General features: G+C 44.6%; 1 protein-coding gene across 1 annotated transcript in view; it reads right to left on the bottom strand.

Moving 5' to 3' along the window:
• pdia5 (protein disulfide isomerase family A, member 5) overlaps positions 1–21,849 on the bottom strand; it is a 113,730-nt gene that overhangs the window by 50,935 nt on the left and 40,946 nt on the right. The window contains exons 8-13 of the mRNA XM_072579921.1: positions 20,556–20,623; positions 17,808–17,899; positions 12,165–12,236; positions 11,415–11,551; positions 6,325–6,395; positions 5,967–6,130 (exon numbers count right to left, since the gene is read on the bottom strand). Coding sequence (XP_072436022.1) covers positions 5,967–6,130; positions 6,325–6,395; positions 11,415–11,551; positions 12,165–12,236; positions 17,808–17,899; positions 20,556–20,623 — 604 coding nt within the window. The remainder of the gene's footprint in view (positions 1–5,966; positions 6,131–6,324; positions 6,396–11,414; positions 11,552–12,164; positions 12,237–17,807; positions 17,900–20,555; positions 20,624–21,849) is intronic.

Below are 21,849 nucleotides of genomic sequence, written 5' to 3'. Positions count from 1 at the left end.
AGAGGGGGAGGGGGGGTCAGCGAGAGAGGGGGAGGGGGGGTCAGCGAGAGAGGGGGAGGGGGGGTCAGCGAGAGAGGGGGAGGGGGGGTCAGCGAGAGAGGGGGAGGGGGGGTCAGCGAGAGAGGGGGAGGGGGGGTCAGCGAGAGAGGGGGAGGGGGGGTCAGCGAGAGAGGGGGAGGGGGGGTCAGCGAGAGAGGGGGAGGGGGGGTCAGCGAGAGAGGGGGAGGGGGGGTCAGCGAGAGAGGGGGAGGGGGGGTCAGCGAGAGAGGGGGAGGGGGGGTCAGCGAGAGAGGGGGAGGGGGGGTCAGCGAGAGAGGGGGAGGGGGGGTCAGCGAGAGAGGGGGAGGGGGGGTCAGCGAGAGAGGGGGAGGGGGGGTCAGCGAGAGAGGGGGAGGGGGGGTCAGCGAGAGAGGGGGAGGGGGGGTCAGCGAGAGAGGGGGAGGGGGGGTCAGCGAGAGAGGGGGAGGGGGGGTCAGCGAGAGAGGGGGAGGGGGGGTCAGCGAGAGAGGGGGAGGGGGGGTCAGCGAGAGAGGGGGAGGGGGGGTCAGCGAGAGAGGGGGAGGGGGGGTCAGCGAGAGAGGGGGAGGGGGGGTCAGCGAGAGAGGGGGAGGGGGGGTCAGCGAGAGAGGGGGAGGGGGGGTCAGCGAGAGAGGGGGAGGGGGGGTCAGCGAGAGAGGGGGAGGGGGGGTCAGCGAGAGAGGGGGAGGGGGGGTCAGCGAGAGAGGGGGAGGGGGGGTCAGCGAGAGAGGGGGAGGGGGGGTCAGCGAGAGAGGGGGAGGGGGGGTCAGCGAGAGAGGGGGAGGGGGGGTCAGCGAGAGAGGGGGAGGGGGGGTCAGCGAGAGAGGGGGAGGGGGGGTCAGCGAGAGAGGGGGAGGGGGGGTCAGCGAGAGAGGGGGAGGGGGGGTCAGCGAGAGAGGGGGAGGGGGGGTCAGCGAGAGAGGGGGAGGGGGGGTCAGCGAGAGAGGGGGAGGGGGGGTCAGCGAGAGAGGGGGAGGGGGGGTCAGCGAGAGAGGGGGAGGGGGGGTCAGCGAGAGAGGGGGAGGGGGGGTCAGCGAGAGAGGGGGAGGGGGGGTCAGCGAGAGAGGGGGAGGGGGGGTCAGCGAGAGAGGGGGAGGGGGGGTCAGCGAGAGAGGGGGAGGGGGGGTCAGCGAGAGAGGGGGAGGGGGGGTCAGCGAGAGAGGGGGAGGGGGGGTCAGCGAGAGAGGGGGAGGGGGGGTCAGCGAGAGAGGGGGAGGGGGGGTCAGCGAGAGAGGGGGAGGGGGGTCAGCGAGAGAGGGGGAGGGGGGTCAGCGAGAGAGGGGGAGGGGGGTCAGCGAGAGAGGGGGAGGGGGGTCAGCGAGAGAGGGGGAGGGGGGTCAGCGAGAGAGGGGGAGGGGGGTCAGCGAGAGAGGGGGAGGGGGGTCAGCGAGAGAGGGGGAGGGGGGTCAGCGAGAGAGGGGGAGGGGGGTCAGCGAGAGAGGGGGAGGGGGGTCAGCGAGAGAGGGGGAGGGGGGTCAGCGAGAGAGGGGGAGGGGGGTCAGCGAGAGAGGGGGAGGGGGGTCAGCGAGAGAGGGGGAGGGGGGTCAGCGAGAGAGGGGGAGGGGGGTCAGCGAGAGAGGGGGAGGGGGGTCAGCGAGAGAGGGGGAGGGGGGTCAGCGAGAGAGGGGGAGGGGGGTCAGCGAGAGAGGGGGAGGGGGGTCAGCGAGAGAGGGGGAGGGGGGTCAGCGAGAGAGGGGGAGGGGGGTCAGCGAGAGAGGGGGAGGGGGGTCAGCGAGAGAGGGGGAGGGGGGTCAGCGAGAGAGGGGGAGGGGGGTCAGCGAGAGAGGGGGAGGGGGGTCAGCGAGAGAGGGGGAGGGGGGTCAGCGAGAGAGGGGGAGGGGGGTCAGCGAGAGAGGGGGAGGGGGGTCAGCGAGAGAGGGGGAGGGGGGTCAGCGAGAGAGGGGGAGGGGGGTCAGCGAGAGAGGGGGAGGGGGGTCAGCGAGAGAGGGGGAGGGGGGTCAGCGAGAGAGGGGGAGGGGGGTCAGCGAGAGAGGGGGAGGGGGGTCAGCGAGAGAGGGGGAGGGGGGTCAGCGAGAGAGGGGGAGGGGGGTCAGCGAGAGAGGGGGAGGGGGGTCAGCGAGAGAGGGGGAGGGGGGTCAGCGAGAGAGGGGGAGGGGGGTCAGCGAGAGAGGGGGAGGGGGGTCAGCGAGGGGGAGGGGGGTCAGCGAGGGGGAGGGGGGTCAGCGAGGGGGAGGGGGGTCAGCGAGGGGGAGGGGGGTCAGCGAGGGGGAGGGGGGTCAGCGAGGGGGAGGGGGGTCAGCGAGGGGGAGGGGGGTCAGCGAGGGGGAGGGGGGTCAGCGAGGGAGAGGGGGGTCAGCGAGGGAGAGGGGGGTCAGCGAGGGAGAGGGGGGTCAGCGAGGGAGAGGGGGGTCAGCGAGGGAGAGGGGGGTCAGCGAGGGAGAGGGGGGTCAGCGAGGGAGAGGGGGGTCAGCGAGGGAGAGGGGGGTCAGCGAGGGAGAGGGGGGTCAGCGAGGGAGAGGGGGGTCAGCGAGGGAGAGGGGGGTCAGCGAGGGAGAGGGGGGTCAGCGAGGGAGAGGGGAACGGAGTGTGGGGTCAGCAAGGGAGAGGGCGTCAGCGAGGGAGAGGGGGTCAGCGAGGGAGAGGGGGTCAGCGAGGGAGAGGGGGTCAGCGAGACGGAGAGACAGAGAGGGGGAGAGAGACAGAGACGGGGGGGGGGGGGGGGGGAGGGGGGGGGAGAGAGAGGAGATGAGGGATAGAGAGTGCGCGAGAGAGAGCAAAAAGAGACAGAGACAAAGTGAAGATCTAGTAGTTGGAGTCCAAGTAGTGAAAGGCTCAGCTACTGCAATTCGAATCAGGGTTCACAAAAGGGGTATAACTGGAAGAGTATAAATGCCTGAGAGTTAGAGAGAGAGAGTTAGAGAGAGAGAGAGAAAGTGACAAAACCTTCTTTCGCTCAAGGTCAACTTACTTTATTTCTGTGGAGTGCCTTGACATGCTTGAATTAAGTTCAAGGCACTATGTAAAGGAAAGCTGATGTTATGTTACTGCTTACTGGATAGGACAGGTGGTCAATGCCTGGTGATCAAGACGGTTTTCAGGTCAAAGTAAAGGGAATTTCCTGTAGTATCTGATCCTATCATACCTGAATGGGGGTTGATTTGAAAAATATTGCAAAGCTCAAAGGTTTTCCAGCACTGTATCTTTTACAATAGCCCCCAGCATCCAAACAAACATATACCTAGGATTCTACTGGCAATAAACATTTTCTCAAGCTTATTCAAGTTCTGCCTTAAATTGCTTTCATTGTATATTCAGTAAGTGCTTCCATAAGCATCAGCTTGATATGATAAAATGCTTCCAACGTTCAGCAGCAGAGGTAGAAAATGTCAAGTGTAGGATTTGGATTTCCTGCCAGAAGCTGCTCAGGGATTTTAATAAAACAGTTCTCCGAGCCAGCTGTACCTCTTGTTATGCTTTTAATAGATCAAAAAAAATACACAGATTTCTGAACAGGGTGAAACAGAGATTGCCTAATACCAAGAGACTGAAATTTCCATACATTTTCCACAAAACTGAATGGATTAGGCTGAGTCTCCTTCCTTTCCTGTTACACAATTTAATTAAAGGTTTATAGCATTGAGGATTCACTCCTCACCCTTTGTCATCAAAATGTCAAATTAAAAGTAATTAGTTCCACCGTGGCTCCTGGTGAGTGACATTGCGTCTGACAGTCCCTTGTCTAAAGGCTCACTGGAGCAGTTCAATGGAGTGATTTCATCGCAGTCAAAAGCACGTCGATATCACCCCATGAACCATCAAGGACAATGAGTAATTGGGGAAACTTCATATGGAAAGCAGTGTGAAGCTACTCGATGATGAACTAGTTGCTGGCCAGTGTACTGGGGTTAGGGAAATGAAGATTGTCAATGACAATTCCAATGCTCTCCATTCACCCAACCTATCAATCTGAGCACCCCCAAAATTCTACTGTCTGTTTGGTCTAACTTGTCCAAATTCACCTGTTCGCCTCAAGTGTATAACATCAATTATCAGCTCAGCCACAATACTTTAAAATTTTGCACGTGTTTTCAAAAGTCACCAAGGTCTCATCCCTGTCCACCTCTAAAACATCTTCTGGCCATACAACCTTTTATACACTTAATGGTAAGGTCCTAGGGAGTGTTGCTGAACAAAGAGACCTTGGAGTGCAGATTCATAGCTCCTTGAAAGTGGAGTCGCAGGTAAATAGGATAGTGAAGAAAGCGTTTGGTATGCTTTCCTTTATTGGTCAGAGTATTGAGTACAGGAGTTGAGAGGTCATGTTGCAGCTGTACAGGACATTGGTTAGGCCACTGTTGGAATATTGCGTGCAATTCTGGTCTCCTTCCTATCGGAAAGATGTTGTGAAACTTGAAAGGGTTCAGAAAAGATTTACAAGGATGTTGCCAGGGTTGGAGGATTTGAGCTACAGGGAGGCGCTGAACAGCCTGGGGCTGTTTTCCCTGGAGCAGCTGAGGGGTGACCTTTTGAGGTTTACAAAATTATGAAGGGCATGGATAGGGTAAATAGGCAAAGTCTTATCCCTGGGGTCAGGGAGTCCAGAACAAGAGGGCATAGGTTTAGGGTGAGAGGGGAAAGATATAAAGGAGACCTAAGGGGCAACTTTTTCATGCAGAGGGTGGTACGTGTATGGAATGAGCTGTCAGAGGAAGTGGTGGAGGCTGGTACAATTGCAACATTTAAGAGGCATTTGAATGGGTATATGAATAGGAAGGGTTTGGAGGGATATGGTCCGGGTGCTGGCAGGTGGGACTAGATTGAGTTGGGATATCTGGTCGGGTTGGACTGAAGGGTCTGTTTCCATGCTGTACATCTCTATGACTCCAGTCCCTCATTTTCATTAAAAACCAAAAAAAACTGCAGACGCTGTAAATCAGAAGCAAAAACAGAAATTGTTGGAAAAGCTCAGCAGATCTGGCAGCAACCGTGGTGAGAAATCAGAGTTAGTGTTTCGGGTCGAGTGACCAGTTCTAAGGAAGGGCCACACGAGCTGAAATGTTAACTCTGATTTCTCTCCACAGATGATGTCAGAGCTGCTGAGCTTTTCCAGCAACTTCTGTTCTCATTTTCATTACTCCACCACTGGGCCTTTAGCTACTGAATCCCCACCCTAAACAGCATCTCTTCATTTAAGACAATCCTTAAAGCCAACCCTCGCTCATGCAACTTCTGTTAACCTGCAATAATAACTCACTTAAGTGGGTCAGTCCCACATTTTGCTTGCATAATTTACCTTATGAAGAACCTTCACATTACTTTACTGAAACAGCAGAAGGTTAAAATGTAAAGAATCGTTTTTGTCAAATGGATTGTCTCTTTAGACCCAACTAGGGCATCTACCTGGGCATGAAATCTTATCTAGAGACAAAAAAGACTGCAGATGCTGGAATCCAAAGTAGACAGGCAGGAGGCTGGAAGAACAGAGCGAGCCAAGCAGTATTAGGAGGTGGAGAAGTCAACGTTTCAGGTGTAACCCTTCTTCAGGGTTGGGGATGGGTGTGGGGGGGGGGGGGGGGGAGCTACAGATAAAGGAGGTGGCAGGGGCAGGGTGGTGAAGTGGAGATAGGTGAAGCCAGGTAGAGGGTACGACCTGGTTGGTCAGTGATAGGAATAAATCCAGTTGGTGGCAAGGAGGAGTGGAAGGGAAGGGGAGGGAGTCAGGGGATGGGAAGGAAGGGTTATTTGAAATTGGAGAACTCAACTTTGAGTCGTCCGAGCTTTTATCTTATCTAGCGCTCTTCAGGCAAGATGTCTGGCCAGAGTGAGTGACTTCAGTGCATCACGCATCAAACACAAGCCAATCATCACATCATCTTCTGTGCTACTTGTCTTGTCTTTTGAGGTGCCCTGTGAGTCTTCAGCCTGGATTCATTAAAAAAAAATGCTGCAGAGGCAATGATGCATTTTGTTCGAGATCAACAACATACTTGTGGAGCCACTCGATGATCTTATCCTTGGTCCGCAGATGCGGAAGTGTCCATTTCTCTTCGGTATTACCAAAATACTTGAGGGTTGGAAAGCCAGTGATTTGATACTTTTCTCCTAAGTGCTTCTGAGTTGTGACGTCAACTGCTGCCAACACACCCGGACTCTAGGATAACAGAGCAAAATCAGTAAAGCAAAGGAGCAGCAGACAGAAAGGAGGAAAGATAAGAAGGTACACTGAAATTTTGCAAATAGGGAAAAGACTGGCATCATTCGTTCTTAGGTGCATTATTCTCACTGACCAATAACTCCGGCTAAAACAGCAAAGTTTTAAGAAAGAAAGCACAAACATTTCCTTACATCTCTGTCATTATTCAACACCTCGGCAGCTTCCTCATACTCTGGCTTCATCTTTTTACAGTGACCACACCCTACAAAATTGGAAACAAAAACAGAATTCAGAATGTACCCCATCTCAGAACTAAAGTTTGAGAGAATGTCAGCTCAGTCCATTATTTCACCATAAAAACCAGCCCAAGGTTCTTTCTGATAATTTTAGAGCAACCAGAAATCTAACAGGTCAGAAGATGTTACCAAATGGCCAAGAGGGGGCAAAAAGAAAGATGGTGACAAACCAAGCTTGGAAGAGCAATGCAATTTGTGGTAAACTGGAGACCAGGATTAAACAGCAAAAGTGCGAAGACTGAAGAATGGTCTGGGATTAATCAGCAGCAATCAGCAAATACTTTTGCAGAACATTCCTTGAAGAGATTAAGTTGGTGGGGTAAAGTTCACAATTTTTGTGGGTAGGAGAGAGTATAGAATGAAGTACATATATGGATGGCAGAAACATTGAGGTTGATAGGCAAATTACGATTTTCCCAATCAACAGTTCCTACCATTTGTTTTAGAAAAGGCAAGAACAGGTATAAATTCTTCTTTTAATATTTCCTTTCATTGTCAGTTATATTCCTCTCCGAAAGAAATCCTGCCTTGAAATTTGTAATTTGAAAACAAAAATCAGCATAGCAGCATCACTTCTGCTATGAAAAAATAAAATTCTGGCATTTATACTGCATCTTCTGCATCACTGGATGCCTCAAACTACAACAGGCAAAGTACCACTGAGGTGCAGTCTCTGATGCTATAGAGGAAACAGCAGCCAATTTGCACTCCGAAAGCACCCACAAGCAACAATGTGATTAAAAAAATCAGATTTTTAAAAATTAGGTACTGACTGAGGGATAAACATTGGATAAGAGATGAACGCAGGGTCTTAAATTTATCTGCAACGGGACAGTCTGTAACAGTCTCACTGGAGACAGAAGGTTGGGACATTAAGCATAAAATTAAACTGGCTGCTCCATGCAGTCCTGAAGGAACGTTGGGCTTTTACAGAAGCAACCTTTTGGATGAGATTTTAAATTAAGTCCTGAATCCACCTCATAAACGGTCTCCTTGCACTAATTCAAAAAACTGCAGAACTATCTCTGGTGTCCCTCAAATATCAATTAAAAAAAGATTATCTAGCCTTTATCATATTTCTTTTGGGGGAGCTTGCTGCCTGTAAACTGGACTGCATTGTTTCTTACATAACAATAAATAATTAAGCTTCAAAAATATTTAATTTGCTATAAAGTGCTTTGGGATGTCTTGTGGTCGTGAAAAGTGCTATATAAATTGGAGTCACTTTTTTTTCTCGAAATGGAGGGACAGGGCCCAATAGAGACTGCTAGAGTGAAACACATTTTGTCAGCTTTGCCAACAAAGTCAGTCACTAAAATACTGCTAATGAACACAATACTGATTATTGAACTTCTATAATTAACAGTCAATGATTTAAGGGATGAATTTAATGGAAACTAAATAGCAATACAAATTGTTTAATCTCGTTTTAGTTAGAATTGGCCAGCTGACTGCCTCAGTGTTAATCAGATAGGTTCAGTGCTCCACAATTATTTCCATGTTTAATAACTTCCTGTCACTGTGACAATTACCAGCTGCCACCTCAGCACTGCAGACAGTCTGACTAACATGCACCTGTCAACTGTTCAAGTACAGTTGAGAGAATCGGGATTTAAAAACTCTATAAAGGACAAAGGTGGAGGTATTTTAGGCTTGTTTTAACAGATTGAACCACTGTTTCCAAAGTGCTGCATTCATCCAACTAGCTAGCAAATAAGAAGAAAAAACTATTTATCTATTAAAAAAATCACACATAACAGTAATTGGCCATTTGAATTATTTTGCCTCTGCAAGATCGTGTTAGCGTCCCTACCTCTGGCATAGAAGGTTCAGAGTAAAGGATGTGACAGTCATGGAGACCAGAGTGGCTGGGTCTTCTTTCCTTGGAAGGGAGAACACTGAGGGCTGAGATCTTATAAATCTTCCCTGCATCACAAGGTCTGAAGTGGTGATGTTCACAAATGACTGCACAATGTTCAGCATCTCTTGCAACTCCTCAGATACCGAAGAAGTCCATGCTCAATTGCAACAGATCCAGATAATATGCAGGCCTGGGCTGTCAAATGGCAGGTGACATCTGAACCACACAAGTGCCAGGCAATAACCATCTCCAACAAAAGAGAATCGAACTATTGCCCTTTGCATTCAATGGTATTAACAACACTGAATCCTGACGATCAATATTCCTGGGGTTGCCATTGACCAGAAACTGAACTGGACTCGTCATACAAGTACTATGGCAATAAAATCAAATCAGAAGCTAGGAACCTTGCAGCAGGTAATTCACCTTCTGATTCCCCCAGAGCCTGTCCACAGCCTACAAGGTGCAAACCAGGTCTGTGATGGAAAAATCCCCCAATTCAGTGGCTGAGTGCTACTCTAACAACATAAGCAGCTTGATACCATCCAGGTCAAAGTAGCCCACTCAACGTGTTTGCTGAAGTAGTGCCATTCAGTCCCTCCATCATCGATGCTCAGTAGCATCAGCATACTGAATAAACAAGATGCATTGCAGAAATTCATCAAGCTCCCTTAGACAGCGCCTTCTGAACCTAGAAGGATGAGGGCACAGATACCCAGAAACATCACTGCTGGCAAGTTCCCCTCTGAGCTACTCAGACTTGGATGTACTTGAAAGCTGTTCTGGGATTTACGTATTAATGAATTGAAACCTGCAACCCATTCTAAAAGATGAAAGACTTAACAACAATCTAGGTTCATTCAGTATATTGTATCAGTTGCATGACACAATGATCTTGTGCCTATAAATTCTGTGTCTTATGATCCTGCCCCACTAGCTACCTGATGAAGGAGCAGTGCTTTGGAAGCCAGTAGCTCCAAATAAACCTATTGGACTATAAACTGGTTTGTAATTTTTAACTTTGAAAATATATCACCATTCCTTCAGTGTCACTGGGTCAAAATCTTGGAACTCTCGCCCTAATGACATTGTGGATCTACTTACAGCTTATGAACTACAGTGGTTCAAAGAGGCAGCTCATTACCAACTTCTGAAGGACAATTCGGAATGGTCAGTAAATGCTGGTTCACACAGTGATGTCCACATTGCAAGAGTGAATTTAAAAAACGATTAAAATTATAAAAGCATGATAGATGTAGGGAAAGTTTTTGCCACTCGTAGTTGAGATAAGAAAAAGAAGCTATAAATATAAGATAGTCACTAACAAATGCAATAGAGAATTCAGGAGAATTTTCTTTTTTCAGAATATGAAACTCAGTACCAGAAGGAGCAGTTCAGGCAATTGGCACAGGTGAATTTAAGGAACAGTTCCATATTCTGAAATGGTGGTGGAATAGGAAGTGGAGGCTCATATGAAGCATTAATTATGGCATGAACCCAATGGGTAGAACACTTGTTTCAGTGCCGTATGGCCTACGCAATGCCTAACTTTTCTCTTTTTTCAATTTTTTCCCTGCTATTACCCTCCATAATCTATTTCCTTAATGGATAAAACAGTACCTGCAGCACAGATGGTCAGTGAAAACAGAAGAATCACGTATCGAAATTTATTGTATCATCACTGGCAGGGTTGTGATGGAGCAAGTGGCTTTGCACAACAGTCCCACATCGACTGGGTGCTATTTTGATAACAACCAAAAACTCATTGCTCTTGGCAACACCAAAGGCCAAAATGTTATAAAACTGAAAATAACTGTCAGTGATAACTAACCCTGTCATGTCTCATCTATTTATGGCTGAGGCGGATTGACTTGGCTGGGTTTGATAGCATTTCCTGTTGAAATGAGGTTAAGCAAATTATGTTGCTGTTCAGTTCCCAAATGTCCCTAACTCATGGAATACCAATTATAGAGGGTCAATAATGAGCTGTGTTGATTAACAGCATTTTAGGAACTAAGTCTGCCTTGTTCACAAGATGACTTGATGCTGTGCATCACTATTTTTCAGTCTTTGTTTCTGCTGAATTGTGTTTAAACCACACAATCCCAGGGATACATACAAACTGAGACAAAACACATTGATGGTAGCATTCTCAGTGACTGCCTGCCTTGATCATTTGCAGAATAAATTCTGAGTTTGTTTTCTTTATATTAGTTGAATGATTTATTCCTTCTTCAGAAAATTTCAAGGTTTAGATGGAGAAAGAGATGGAATCAGATGGGCTAACTGTGTGGGTAGAAGGTGATTTCCTGTTCAAAAGTAGAATTGACCATCTTCCCTGAAGCTTGAAAAAGCAGAAACTGCTTTAACATTTCTGTCCTTGTAAGAACAGTTTCTGACAACCTGCAAGACCAACCCCAGCTGTATAGCAGTGTTAAAGTAATTAAACAAGCCAAAGCACATCACAGGAGCATCAAATTAAATCTGACACCAAAGCACGGGAGGGGGGTTACTAATGGACCTCCAGCACACAACACTTCCTGCCAACTTATACACCATCTCTCTCAGAACATGGCATCGCTAAAATAGAGTGGGTCTTAATGCAATGCCCCCAACAGCCTGCAATGGAAAAGACTTAGGCTGGGGACAGAGTAAGGGGCTCCCTCCTGAAGAATCTTTGGGGTCAAAATGTTAATTGTGTTTTCCTCCAATCAAGATAATCAACTGTGATTCTTAGTAACATTTCAAAAGAAAAATACTATGGAGGACCCAAGCCAGCTGAAAACTGAAATTCCTGGCATATAACAGATTCAGCAGCCACTCTGCGAACTACACACAGAGACAATGTTAGGGCAGATAAGGAGTATCTTAAATCAAAGTGATTGGTTGAGAGTTTCTGAGTCTGGGTACAGTCAAACTCTCAATAACTACCATTGAAATCCATTGCTTTCTGGTGAGGTATGAGTCCATATGACGTAGTAAGACTGCAGATACATCAGACAAGAAAGATCCAGAGCAACAGTGCAATTTTAAAAGTGGCTAAAACCTCAAGTATCCATCGTTCTTACAGAACAGGCCCATAAGCAGCAAGTAAAGGCTGACTTGCACTTAAACTGCAACTTACATGGCGCATAAAACATCACAAGTACGGATGGGTGTTCCTTCACAAACCCATCAAAGGTATCATCTGTTAAATGAGACACTGCAGACTCCTGCTCTGCCCATGGGATCTCTGGGGCCTTGGGCTGTGCTTCTTGGGGTCTGGTGGCAAAAGAAATGCAATTGTGTCACAAAAATGAACACATCAGATAAACTAAGGTGCAAACCATCCATCAACTACCAAGGGCGAGTTGATGTCCTTTTCATTCTCCTCCCTGAAAACAAATGCTTTCCTTTGCAGAGGAGATTAAGAGTGACTCTTCCTGTGGTTGAGTGTATTTAACTTGGTCACAGTGAAGTCCGTATAGCTAAGAAAGATAAAAGCACAACACAGATAATTTTATTCCAGTCATTAAGCAGCACTTTTTTTGTTGTAGGCACTTGACTATATTGCAAAGGAGCCTGTGATACATGATCCTTTAAATCCAGGAACAAAATACTTCCAGATACAATCAGCTATCGGTAAATATTTGTTTAGATGAACGATAAGGACATTAACAATAACTGAGTTATGATGAAAACATGCCCAATAAAATTGGAGTGAGAGCCCAGTTTAAGTGGATACATAATCTCAGTGGAGTGAAGCATTTCTATTCCCCAATGCACTAAAATAGGGTGAAAGGTGAAAACAAAATTGTCCTTTGTGCCATGGTAGTCGAGTCAGCAAGGCACACATGTAGTTTTCTTTATACATACAACGCTTAATGTTACTCACTTTTTCATCCACTCAACAAAATCTTGGGCAGTAGCTCCATAGTTTTCAAAGTTAAATAGAAATTTTCCCTTCCTTTTGAAAGAAAGCAGAGAAAAAGAAACAACTCAATTATTGTGTATAACATACAACATCGCACAAAATTCAACCATTTTGTAATGAAAGATAGAGAGCCTGAAATTATGGTATCAAATGGGCTGAAGGGACTTCTTCACACAATTATGGTTTCGTGATTGTGTCATAACAGTAGAGGGGTCATTATTTCATGTTTCACTTTTTCCATTGAAAAATTCAGATCCTTGGATGTAATAGCTACTCAAACCTACATTTTGTTGTCAAAACATCAATTAAGCGTTGCAGTAATCAAATCTCAGGGCTCACCTTAAAGGAACAAATGCTGAAATGGCATATGGGCATAAAAACAGAGACATCCTTTGTCTCCAGGGAAGTCAACTCAGGTTGAGATACAGTTCTAAAGCATCGTCCAGAGGTGATTATTTTTACAAATGATAATCAATGAAAGTTTTTCAACCTTGAACTCATTTTTGCTCTTTATTGAATGAGTGGTGAAAACTGGGTCAACAAGGTAGAGTCTTCCCTGTTCCACGGCAACCAGGAGATGAGGAACAAGACTTGCACTGCCAACCACAGGACAGCTACACAAATGCAGGCAACTCATCAAGTAACCCAGGCCAACACTGTGATGTAATTGAGACGGTATATTGCTCTGTTATTCCATACATTCCTATTTACCTTGGAATAGGGGTAGTTAGCTCAGTTGGCTGGATGGCTGGTTTGCAATGACTGTTGCCAACACAGGTTCAAGCTGAGGTTACCATGAAGGATGCTCCTCCTCAACCTATCTCCTCACCACCTGGTGGTAACTCTCAAGTTAAACCACCACTAGTTGTCCCCCTCTAATGAGAGAGCAGCTCTAGTCTGGTAGGACTATGGTGACTTCATTTACCTTTCAAGCTTCTTTAAAATGACACGCCAAATTGAGGTATCATCTGCCCCCTCAGGTGGATACACAAGGTCCCACTGGATCTTGTTGAAGTGGAGCAAGGGGTATTATCCCTGCTATCTAGACCAATTTTCATCCTCCAACCAACATCACCTACCTGATACTGGAATCTTGATTAGCACAAAATGCCTGCCTTGTTTCTTGTATTACAAGAGCAATTATACTTCTAAAGGTATTCCACTGGCTGTGAAATGGGAGGTCCTCAGATTCACAAAAGTCAGTAAGAACCATCTTTGGACTAAAGCAACCATCAAGATACCTGACATAACTTCACCATCCATCGCAAAGACCGTGGAAGTGGTAATTTACACAATTTTAGAAATCACACCTTAGATAGGACAAATAAGCTATACATGTATCATAAGGAATAGAAGAAAGTAACACTCTCACATGCAATAATTAGAAGCACTGTACATGCAAATCAAATTTGTCAATTTTTAAAAGTTAAGGCTGTTTGACTTTCAATTTTAGTGACTGCAACCAAGATAGTCATGTGTTTAAAAAACACTTTAAAATTCATAATTTGTCAGTTGCTGTGAAATGACTCTTGGAGCAATTTCTGAGAAGAGAATTTTAAATAGGTCCTCAGGAAGCGATGGTAATTCTAAAACAGCTTTTACAGTGATCAATTTTAAGAAACACTGTTAAGATGATTATATAAATATACTTCAGAAACATTTTCTAATTTGCTCAAATTAACAAATGGCAATCAGTCTGGGCAAAATTCCAATTAAAGTTCATCGGCATTCCCAAAGGATCCCAACTGTAATTGCCATGTTTAATGTTGAAAAATTATTTTTTTTTCCCTGTCAAATAGTCCTATGCAAATGACTTATCCCCACACACAGCCCAGAACTTCAGTATCAAAATTTGGAGTGTGAATTCCATCAAGAAATAGCACAACTTCAAGGCAAATAGCGATCAGTTGGATTAAGCAGATTTTTATTCCATTCATTCCTAGTTACCTTTCAAGTCAAATTCACATCATCTGTGCACAAAAAAACTGCTATCTAGATGATAGAAAAAAAAGTAGGCCATTCTGTCCTTTGAGCCTGCTCCTGCATTCAACAGGACCATGGATGATCATCCAACTCAGTACCCTGCTCCCACTTTCTCCCCATACCCTTTGATTTCTTCATAAGAACATGAGAATTAAGACTGTCACTCACTTTCTCTATTTTCTCCCCCCTTTACAAGGCTAATAGGACTCCGGATTTTATAGGAATCAAAGTTCACAAGAAAGAAAGTTAATACTCAACTTTTGTAAACTACCAAGCATTGTGACCAGTTCTGTGCACTGCACTTTAGTTAGGATGCTAGGGTCATAGAAGATTTACTAGAAGGGCACTAGGGATGAACTTTAGTCATGTGGAGACTCAAGACCTTAGGGATGACTTTGCTTACAGAAGAAAAAGTTGAAGTTAGACTTGGGAGAGATAGTCAATGCGTTGAAGGGCACAAATGAAAGAAATGCCATTTCCAATGGCAGGAAGGTTGATGTTTAGAAAACACATGCTTAAGACAATTGGGAAAAAACAGAGGGAGATGAGGATAATATCTATCCATGCAGCAAGTTGATGTGATATGGAATGCATTGCCTGATCAAGAATACTGTAGAACTAGGTTCAACAGTAACTTTCAAAAAGGCAATTGAATAAAAGGTTTTTACGACTCTGGAGAATGAAACAAGACAAGGATTTTGGGATTGCTCTTTGAAATCTGTGACAAGAGCTAAATGGTCCCCCTTTTCTGCAAAACAGATATACAATAAAATATAATTTCCAAACCCATATCACCTTAGACTTTACTGCGATGTGCTACAATTGGCCTGAACATCCCCAGATTTGCAAGCTAATGCTTTCGTGAGAGATTGCAACCCAGTGGAATATCCCACCCAGAAAATGAACGTGAGAGAATGTGGCATGCAAACCGGGCATAGATCATTGGTAATGCGATTCATAAAATGGCCAACTCAGTGATTCAGCTAACAAGCTGAGATGCACCAAAGGAGTAAAAACATGCTGAATTTTACACTATTGCAAGCTCACAACGGTTTCAGGAGGAGAAATGAGATAAAAATGAGGTAGAACAATCAGTACTTTTTTCCCCCATACTTCAGCAATTTAATATTTGTACTATCCTTGGATTACAAGTTGGGCCCATTCAGAGATGGCAAACACATCAAGAACCAGAGATACTTCAGAGATCATTAGGAACTGAACCAAATTAAACACTTAGTCGTTTCAAATAGACACCAAGCTAGACAGTGATAGATTCTTCACCAGTCATGTATTTCATAATGGTCAGGCGGGTTTGTAACAACTGCCAGCCTATTTGAATTTGGGACCATTGCTACATTAAAAACTGAATGATGTACTCATCAGAGTAATAATTAAAAGGAGGATAAAGACTGGGGCAGAATGCTTCTTTCCCAACAAAAGAAGTGTTAATTTTGTAATCTATCTTTTCATTTTCCAAATTCTTAACAGCTCTTACAGACAACTCATCAAGTCTTCAAGTATCCAAACCTGCGACCTTGACCACTGGAAGGCCAAGATAGAAACTGTGTGTGTATTCCCCTGAAAACCACAGACTATTTGGACTTGGAACTATATCGCCAAATCTTCACTGTCACTGGGTCAAAATCCAGGTACTCCCTAACAGTACACCAGGTGTTCCTACACCACATGAACTGCAGTGGGTTAAGGTGCCTTGCCACCACCTTAAGGGAAATTAGGGATGGGCAATAAATGCTGGCACAGCCAGCGTTGCCATGCCCACATACCATGAAAGAATAAATTTTAAAAGAAAACAATTCCGGCAGAGAGAATAAACAGAAAGACAGATTTCCACTGACATAAACACCTTATGTTCTCAAATTGTCTGAAATCACATTATAGAAGATTAAACAAAAAGAATTTTTTTTAAAAATCAGACTGCAACAACTATTTCTCAGAACACATTATGGCAATGATGTGTTTGCTTCTAACTTATTCCTTTCTGTCTTTAAGATGATATATTTTGTACTCTATTAGGCCACACGTAACATCTCCATTCGGCAATCACTAAGTACTCTGAAGGGAAATGATTAGTTAAACCCTTGTAGAGTCCAATTGAGTCTTATCTTCCTGCTCTTTCATGCATTGTCGCTGGACTCTCCGTGAATCTGTCAGTGGTTTCCTTTCTTCTCCACATGCTGCTGCTTTGGCAACAGAATTTGCAGACTCGGGGCCAAAATCCATCTGTCCACTCAAAATAACCATTTTTACCTCTCCACCTTGGTGCTGTCAGGCTGCTGCCCAACATGGAGTCCTGGATGAGCTTCAATTCACTCCCATTAAATACTGGAATGATTGAAGACATCACTTCAAGATCACAAACTGTGTACATTGCTACTAAAGATGGCCACAATCACCAACCACTAACACCTCCCCATCCAACCCAAACTCCACCTCCCCCACTCTCAGGTTAAACAAGATTCTTCATATTCAATGCCCCCAATGTTTATGGCCACTTCCTCCTCATCACAAAGACTATTAACTCCTTCCTCCTCCTTTTGTGGGGGGTCAGTGACAAAGTAGTAATTTCGTTTGACTGAGGCTAATGCTCTGGGTATGGGTTTAAATTTCATCATGGCAGCTGATGGAATTTAAATTCAATTAACCAATCTGGAATATGAAACAGGTCTCAGTAATAGTGGCCATGGAAATAATCACTGATGTTGTAAAAATCCATCTGATTCACTAATGTCCTTTAGGGAAGAAAATAAACATTTTTATCTGGTCTGGTCTGGCTCACATGAGACTTCAGACCTACAGTTACATGGTTGACTCTTAACAGTCCCTCTGAAACAGCCTAGTGAGCCACTCAGTTCAAAGGTTTAAGCATGGGCAACAAATGCTGGACTTGTCTGTGATACCCACATCCGATGAAAGGATAAATAAAAAAAAAATTGCCTGCCTCTATCCATGTGTTATTTAAATCTGCATGTACACTTTCACCAAGGCTAGTTTAATACTTTCTTGACTGCCATATCATCCTGCACATTCTTTAATGTCCCCTCATCCAAAACCCCACTGACCATACACTTTCCCATATTGTCTCGCCCTCACTGACCTACATTAGTTCCCAAAGCTTTAAATGCAAACTCACATCTTCATCTTGGCTTGGCTTTTTCACTTCTTCACCAGCCCCATATTGAGATTGTGAAAGATGCCACATTAAACATAGGTTTGTCTTTTTTCCCCCCTTTTTAACCAATATGGTTAAATTGGTTTTTTTCCTATCTTCTCTGCCACAGTCCATTTTTGCCCAATTATTCTTCTGTCCAGCATCCTTGGGATCTTTACCTCCACTGAATGGCAAGGAGGCAACATTGCCAATTAATAGCCAGTACATTCTTGGGCGCCCTCATCTTTGAGTAGTGTGGGGGAAGAAAAGCAAGACAAGACAAAACAAAGAAAACCGCAATAAGATGGTAAATCTATATTTGTCACATCACTCAAGCTCTTTCATTTTACATTATTATTGTTAATCCGCCTGCAAGAAGAAAATCACACAAGATTGTTTAGATCTGATTTTCTGAACTCAAAACATACCTTGAAGATTTAGCAACAACTTACTCAAAGTAACAGAAGGTCGGATATCCTTTGATGTTGAATTCCTGTTTGATTTCATCAAATTCAGATGGATGGACATTCATTCCAGCCATGACCTATTCAGAAAACAGTTAGCATTAGAATTTATAAATCACTTGTAGAAAATTAGTGTTTAATGAATTCAAGATGAATTGATAATCTACAGCTCTTAATTATTTTGAGAATAAGTGTTTTTCCGGAAATGTTCCAAGAGTTGGAATGTCCAGTTCTGTGAAAATCAGGAATCTGCTGAGCAGGAGGCAGTTTACTCTTAGTCCCAGAAACCTGAACTAAAAATAAAATATTTCTGTTCAGTCTAGGTTAAGCTAACAATTAAAACTCCCAATTGTTTATTTTGCTTCAATCATTGAACAGACTGGGTGATGCAACAAGACCCAGCTGGGAAAAGACCAGATAGTAGGCCAAAACAGAGTTAGTAGAGCTGGGTATGGGAAGTTGTGAATAAAACAGTGACAAGAGGCAGCTGTGGGATATGGCAAAGGAAGTTTATAATTAGTGGCGGAGTTCTTGTGGTGCTTATTAACAGCTTCCTTATGACTGCTGAGAACACTAATTCCAATTCCTAGTTGCTGTCGCCTGGTCAATGAACACAACCCTTATCACGAGGGTACAGGGAAACAACTAACGTTTCAACTTGAAATCCAATTGCAATTAGTCAACTTACAACATAAGGTGTCATAACTGCTCCATAACTACTTTTAATTTTCCTGCCCTTCATACAAATGCAAAATGTTTACATTGCCCAATATTAGATACACGCCCATCTTCATGTTGAAAGCGTTGACTCGGTGAGCATTCAATGTGCTGAATGTCGCCTATTCAAAACGTTCTCAGGATGTGAGCATCATTGAGGACATGATTGACCATCCTTGATTGCCCTCAAGGTGGCAATGGGTGTGTGTGTGTGTGTGTGTGTGTGTGTGTGTGTGTGTGTGTGTGTGTGTGTGTGTGTGTGTGTGTGTGTGTGTGTGTGTGTGTGTGTGTGTGTGTAGGGGGGAGGGGGGGTGTGTGTGTAGGGGGGAGGGGGGGTGGGTGGGGGGGGGAGCTGCTCCAATATTAATAGACAAGGTGCTTTTACTGTTGGGTAAATAAACGGCAGAGTAAATAGAGTCTTCAAATCAGAATATTCAAATTTTTGGTTCAAAAGAATCAATAGTCAAGATCAGAAAAGTATTTCAGTTCAGGTTAACCAGTTGCCTTAGCAGAAGTGGTTTCTAGTCTATAGAGCTTCTCAGCTTCATGAGTTTGGACAGAAATTTTCCAGTGGTTCGAGTTATAAAAGAGCAAGCCATCAGAATTGAGAGGGGGTCATGTAAGTGGACATGGAACAGAATTATAAAAGAAAAATTGGCTCAACCAACCAAGGCAAAGAGACTGGAAAGTGTCAGTTAAGGAAGGATTTAAAAATCTGAGATTGGAGTGATAGCACTCTAGAATTGAATCTCTAACAAATGTTTTTTGGTAAACAGATTTAAATTTTGTTTCCGTATTCTTGTTAAGGTCTTTCTTACTATAGTTTACCTGGCCTTAAGTTAAAAATCACACAACACCAGGTTTTAGTGCAACAGGTTTAATTGGAAGCACACTAGCTTTCAGAGTGCCACTTGCAATTAAACCTGTTGGACTATAACCTGGTGTTGTGTGATATTTAACTTTGTACACCCCAGTCCAACACCGGCATCTCCAAATCATAAATCTATCAAGCCAGGGTTCACTCTAGGATCTGCCTTGTCTAGTAATACCATCAACTGGGATCCTAAAGCATGAACAGCTTCTTTATGAGACATTTGATGTTAGGAGTGTGTATTGGGGATGGTGCTTGAAAGCACTAGGCACCATTTGCTAGTTCATTTAAACTCGGTTCTGTCAGCTTTGAAAATGCTTCTCCTTGCCAAACTTGGATGAATTTAATGACTGTAACCTTGGCCCCATCCATTGGGAACCCAGACACAGGCATTTTGGAGTAACTCAATGGGATTAAGTTCCAGTTAGGTAGCTCCTTGTCTGCTACTGTCAATCCCAGGTCTTGGAAGACAATGATCCAACTACCAAAGACTTACTGACTAATTTCAGGCAGCTCCTCAGTCCTAGCAATGTTACTAGGAGGAAGATCACTGCTAGTACTGTTGAAGTCTTGAGAACAGGAGCATTGCTGGAGGCACAGAGACAGATGAGTGGGTCTGGTTTATGGATCAATCAAGACTTGGCAGTGTGAAGATGGGTGAGAGATGCTGGGAACGGACTGGAGTACACTTTTAATGGGGCAGCTATGCCTGGTAGGTCTCTCTGTGGGGTACACATTGCACAAATCAGCAGATCCAGCTCTTGCAGATTGAAAGTGTGCGCTACATGGGAATATTCAGGCAGTAGAAACGTTGATGCAATTTAACAGCAACACAAATTCAGGTTTCAAATTAGAGAATCGAATGAATATGAAATGACATTGTATAGAATGATGTTAAAGGATGACATCCTGCGTGGGATTTTCTTCCTGGGTTACAAAATTTTAAACACAATGAAACAGGATTATGTATTTCATTACTGCTTTAATTCCTGCACATGCTAATAGAAATCCAACTGGTTGAGAAACCTGATCAGGGCAACCGACTCACAACTAGATATCCAATTATAACGATCTGTGCACAAAGTAAAAACTGACAAGTCTGCATGCATGGTGCCTTTTTAATAGACCAATGAAACTGTAATACTTACATGGGTGCCCTTTAGCTCTGTGGCAGCTTGTTGAAAGGCTGGCATCATCCGCTTACACACCCCACACCCTGACACATGGGGGAAAGGGCAGGTCAAAGGCAACAGCAGAACAATAAACAGAAAGAGAGATAAACATTGCGCTAAATGAGTCAATGACAGATTTAACAAATCACTTCACCACACTCCAATGCATACGTATTATAGCACAGCAAGTGCCAGTTCATCAAATGAAACTGTTCAATCCAATCACTTTCTCTCAACCCCTCTTCATCTGCTTTTGTATTTTGTTTCATGCACCAATTCTATTTTGAAATAGCAAAAAATAAGAGGTGGCGGCTTAATACAGGCAAAAATACACAGTAGAAATACACACAGATTGTAACAGTAGGAATAAATGTTTTTTAAATTTGTTCAAGGCTGACTCGACCAGAATCTTTTGCCTATTCTTAACTATTCACAAGGCAGTTAGACTGAACCACATTGCTACTGGTCTGCAGTCACAGGTAGGCCAGACCAGATGAGGAGGGCTGATTTTCTTCAGTAAAGGACAGTCGTGAACCAATTGGTTAAGGGCAGTAGCAGGCAATTGACAGTAGCTGTGAGGTCACCATTACACCAGTTTCTAATTTTAGATTTGATTCAATTAAAGTTTCACCACCTGCCATGATAGGATTCAAACCCATGTTTGTGGGATATTAGCCCTGGATTACAATTCCAGAAGCATTACCACTATGCCTCCACCTCACTCATTTTCCACTGGTAGAGGGGTTTAGGACAGGAGAATACATTAGAATAACTGGCAGGAGAGCAAGAGTAGTAATGAAAATGCTGCTTACACCAAGGATTAAGGTCCACTGTAAGAGCAATGGAAGCCGATTTCACAAGAACTTTGGGTATTTACTGAAAAAAGCTGTAGATGGATGAAAGCAAAGGGTGATTGTGGGACTAAATTAGGCTGTTCTTTCAAAGAGCTGGCATAGACATGGTGAGTTAAATGGCCTCTTTGTGGTTTAAGATTACATGACTCACTCTTCTACTCCTTGTCCTCAATTTAAACCTACTTTTTCACGATTCCCTAGTCAGTGGAAACTGTTTTACACTATTCACCTTCCATCATTTTGAACACCTTTAATCAGGTGTCTCTACTTTAACCTTCATTAATCCAATGAATAAGGTCCACATTTGTTCTGCCTGGTTTCAAAATTCAGAGATTTGCATTCACGCAATTACTTGTCATTCAATATGGTTTAGTTATTTATCTTCCACGGTTGTTAACATTCTTCATTGAGCAGCT

This window comes from Chiloscyllium punctatum, chromosome 10, assembly GCF_047496795.1.
Source record: "Chiloscyllium punctatum isolate Juve2018m chromosome 10, sChiPun1.3, whole genome shotgun sequence".
Taxonomy (NCBI): domain Eukaryota; kingdom Metazoa; phylum Chordata; class Chondrichthyes; order Orectolobiformes; family Hemiscylliidae; genus Chiloscyllium; species Chiloscyllium punctatum.
Note: the sequence above shows the minus strand (reverse complement) of the source record. Positions and strands in the feature narration are given on the sequence as shown.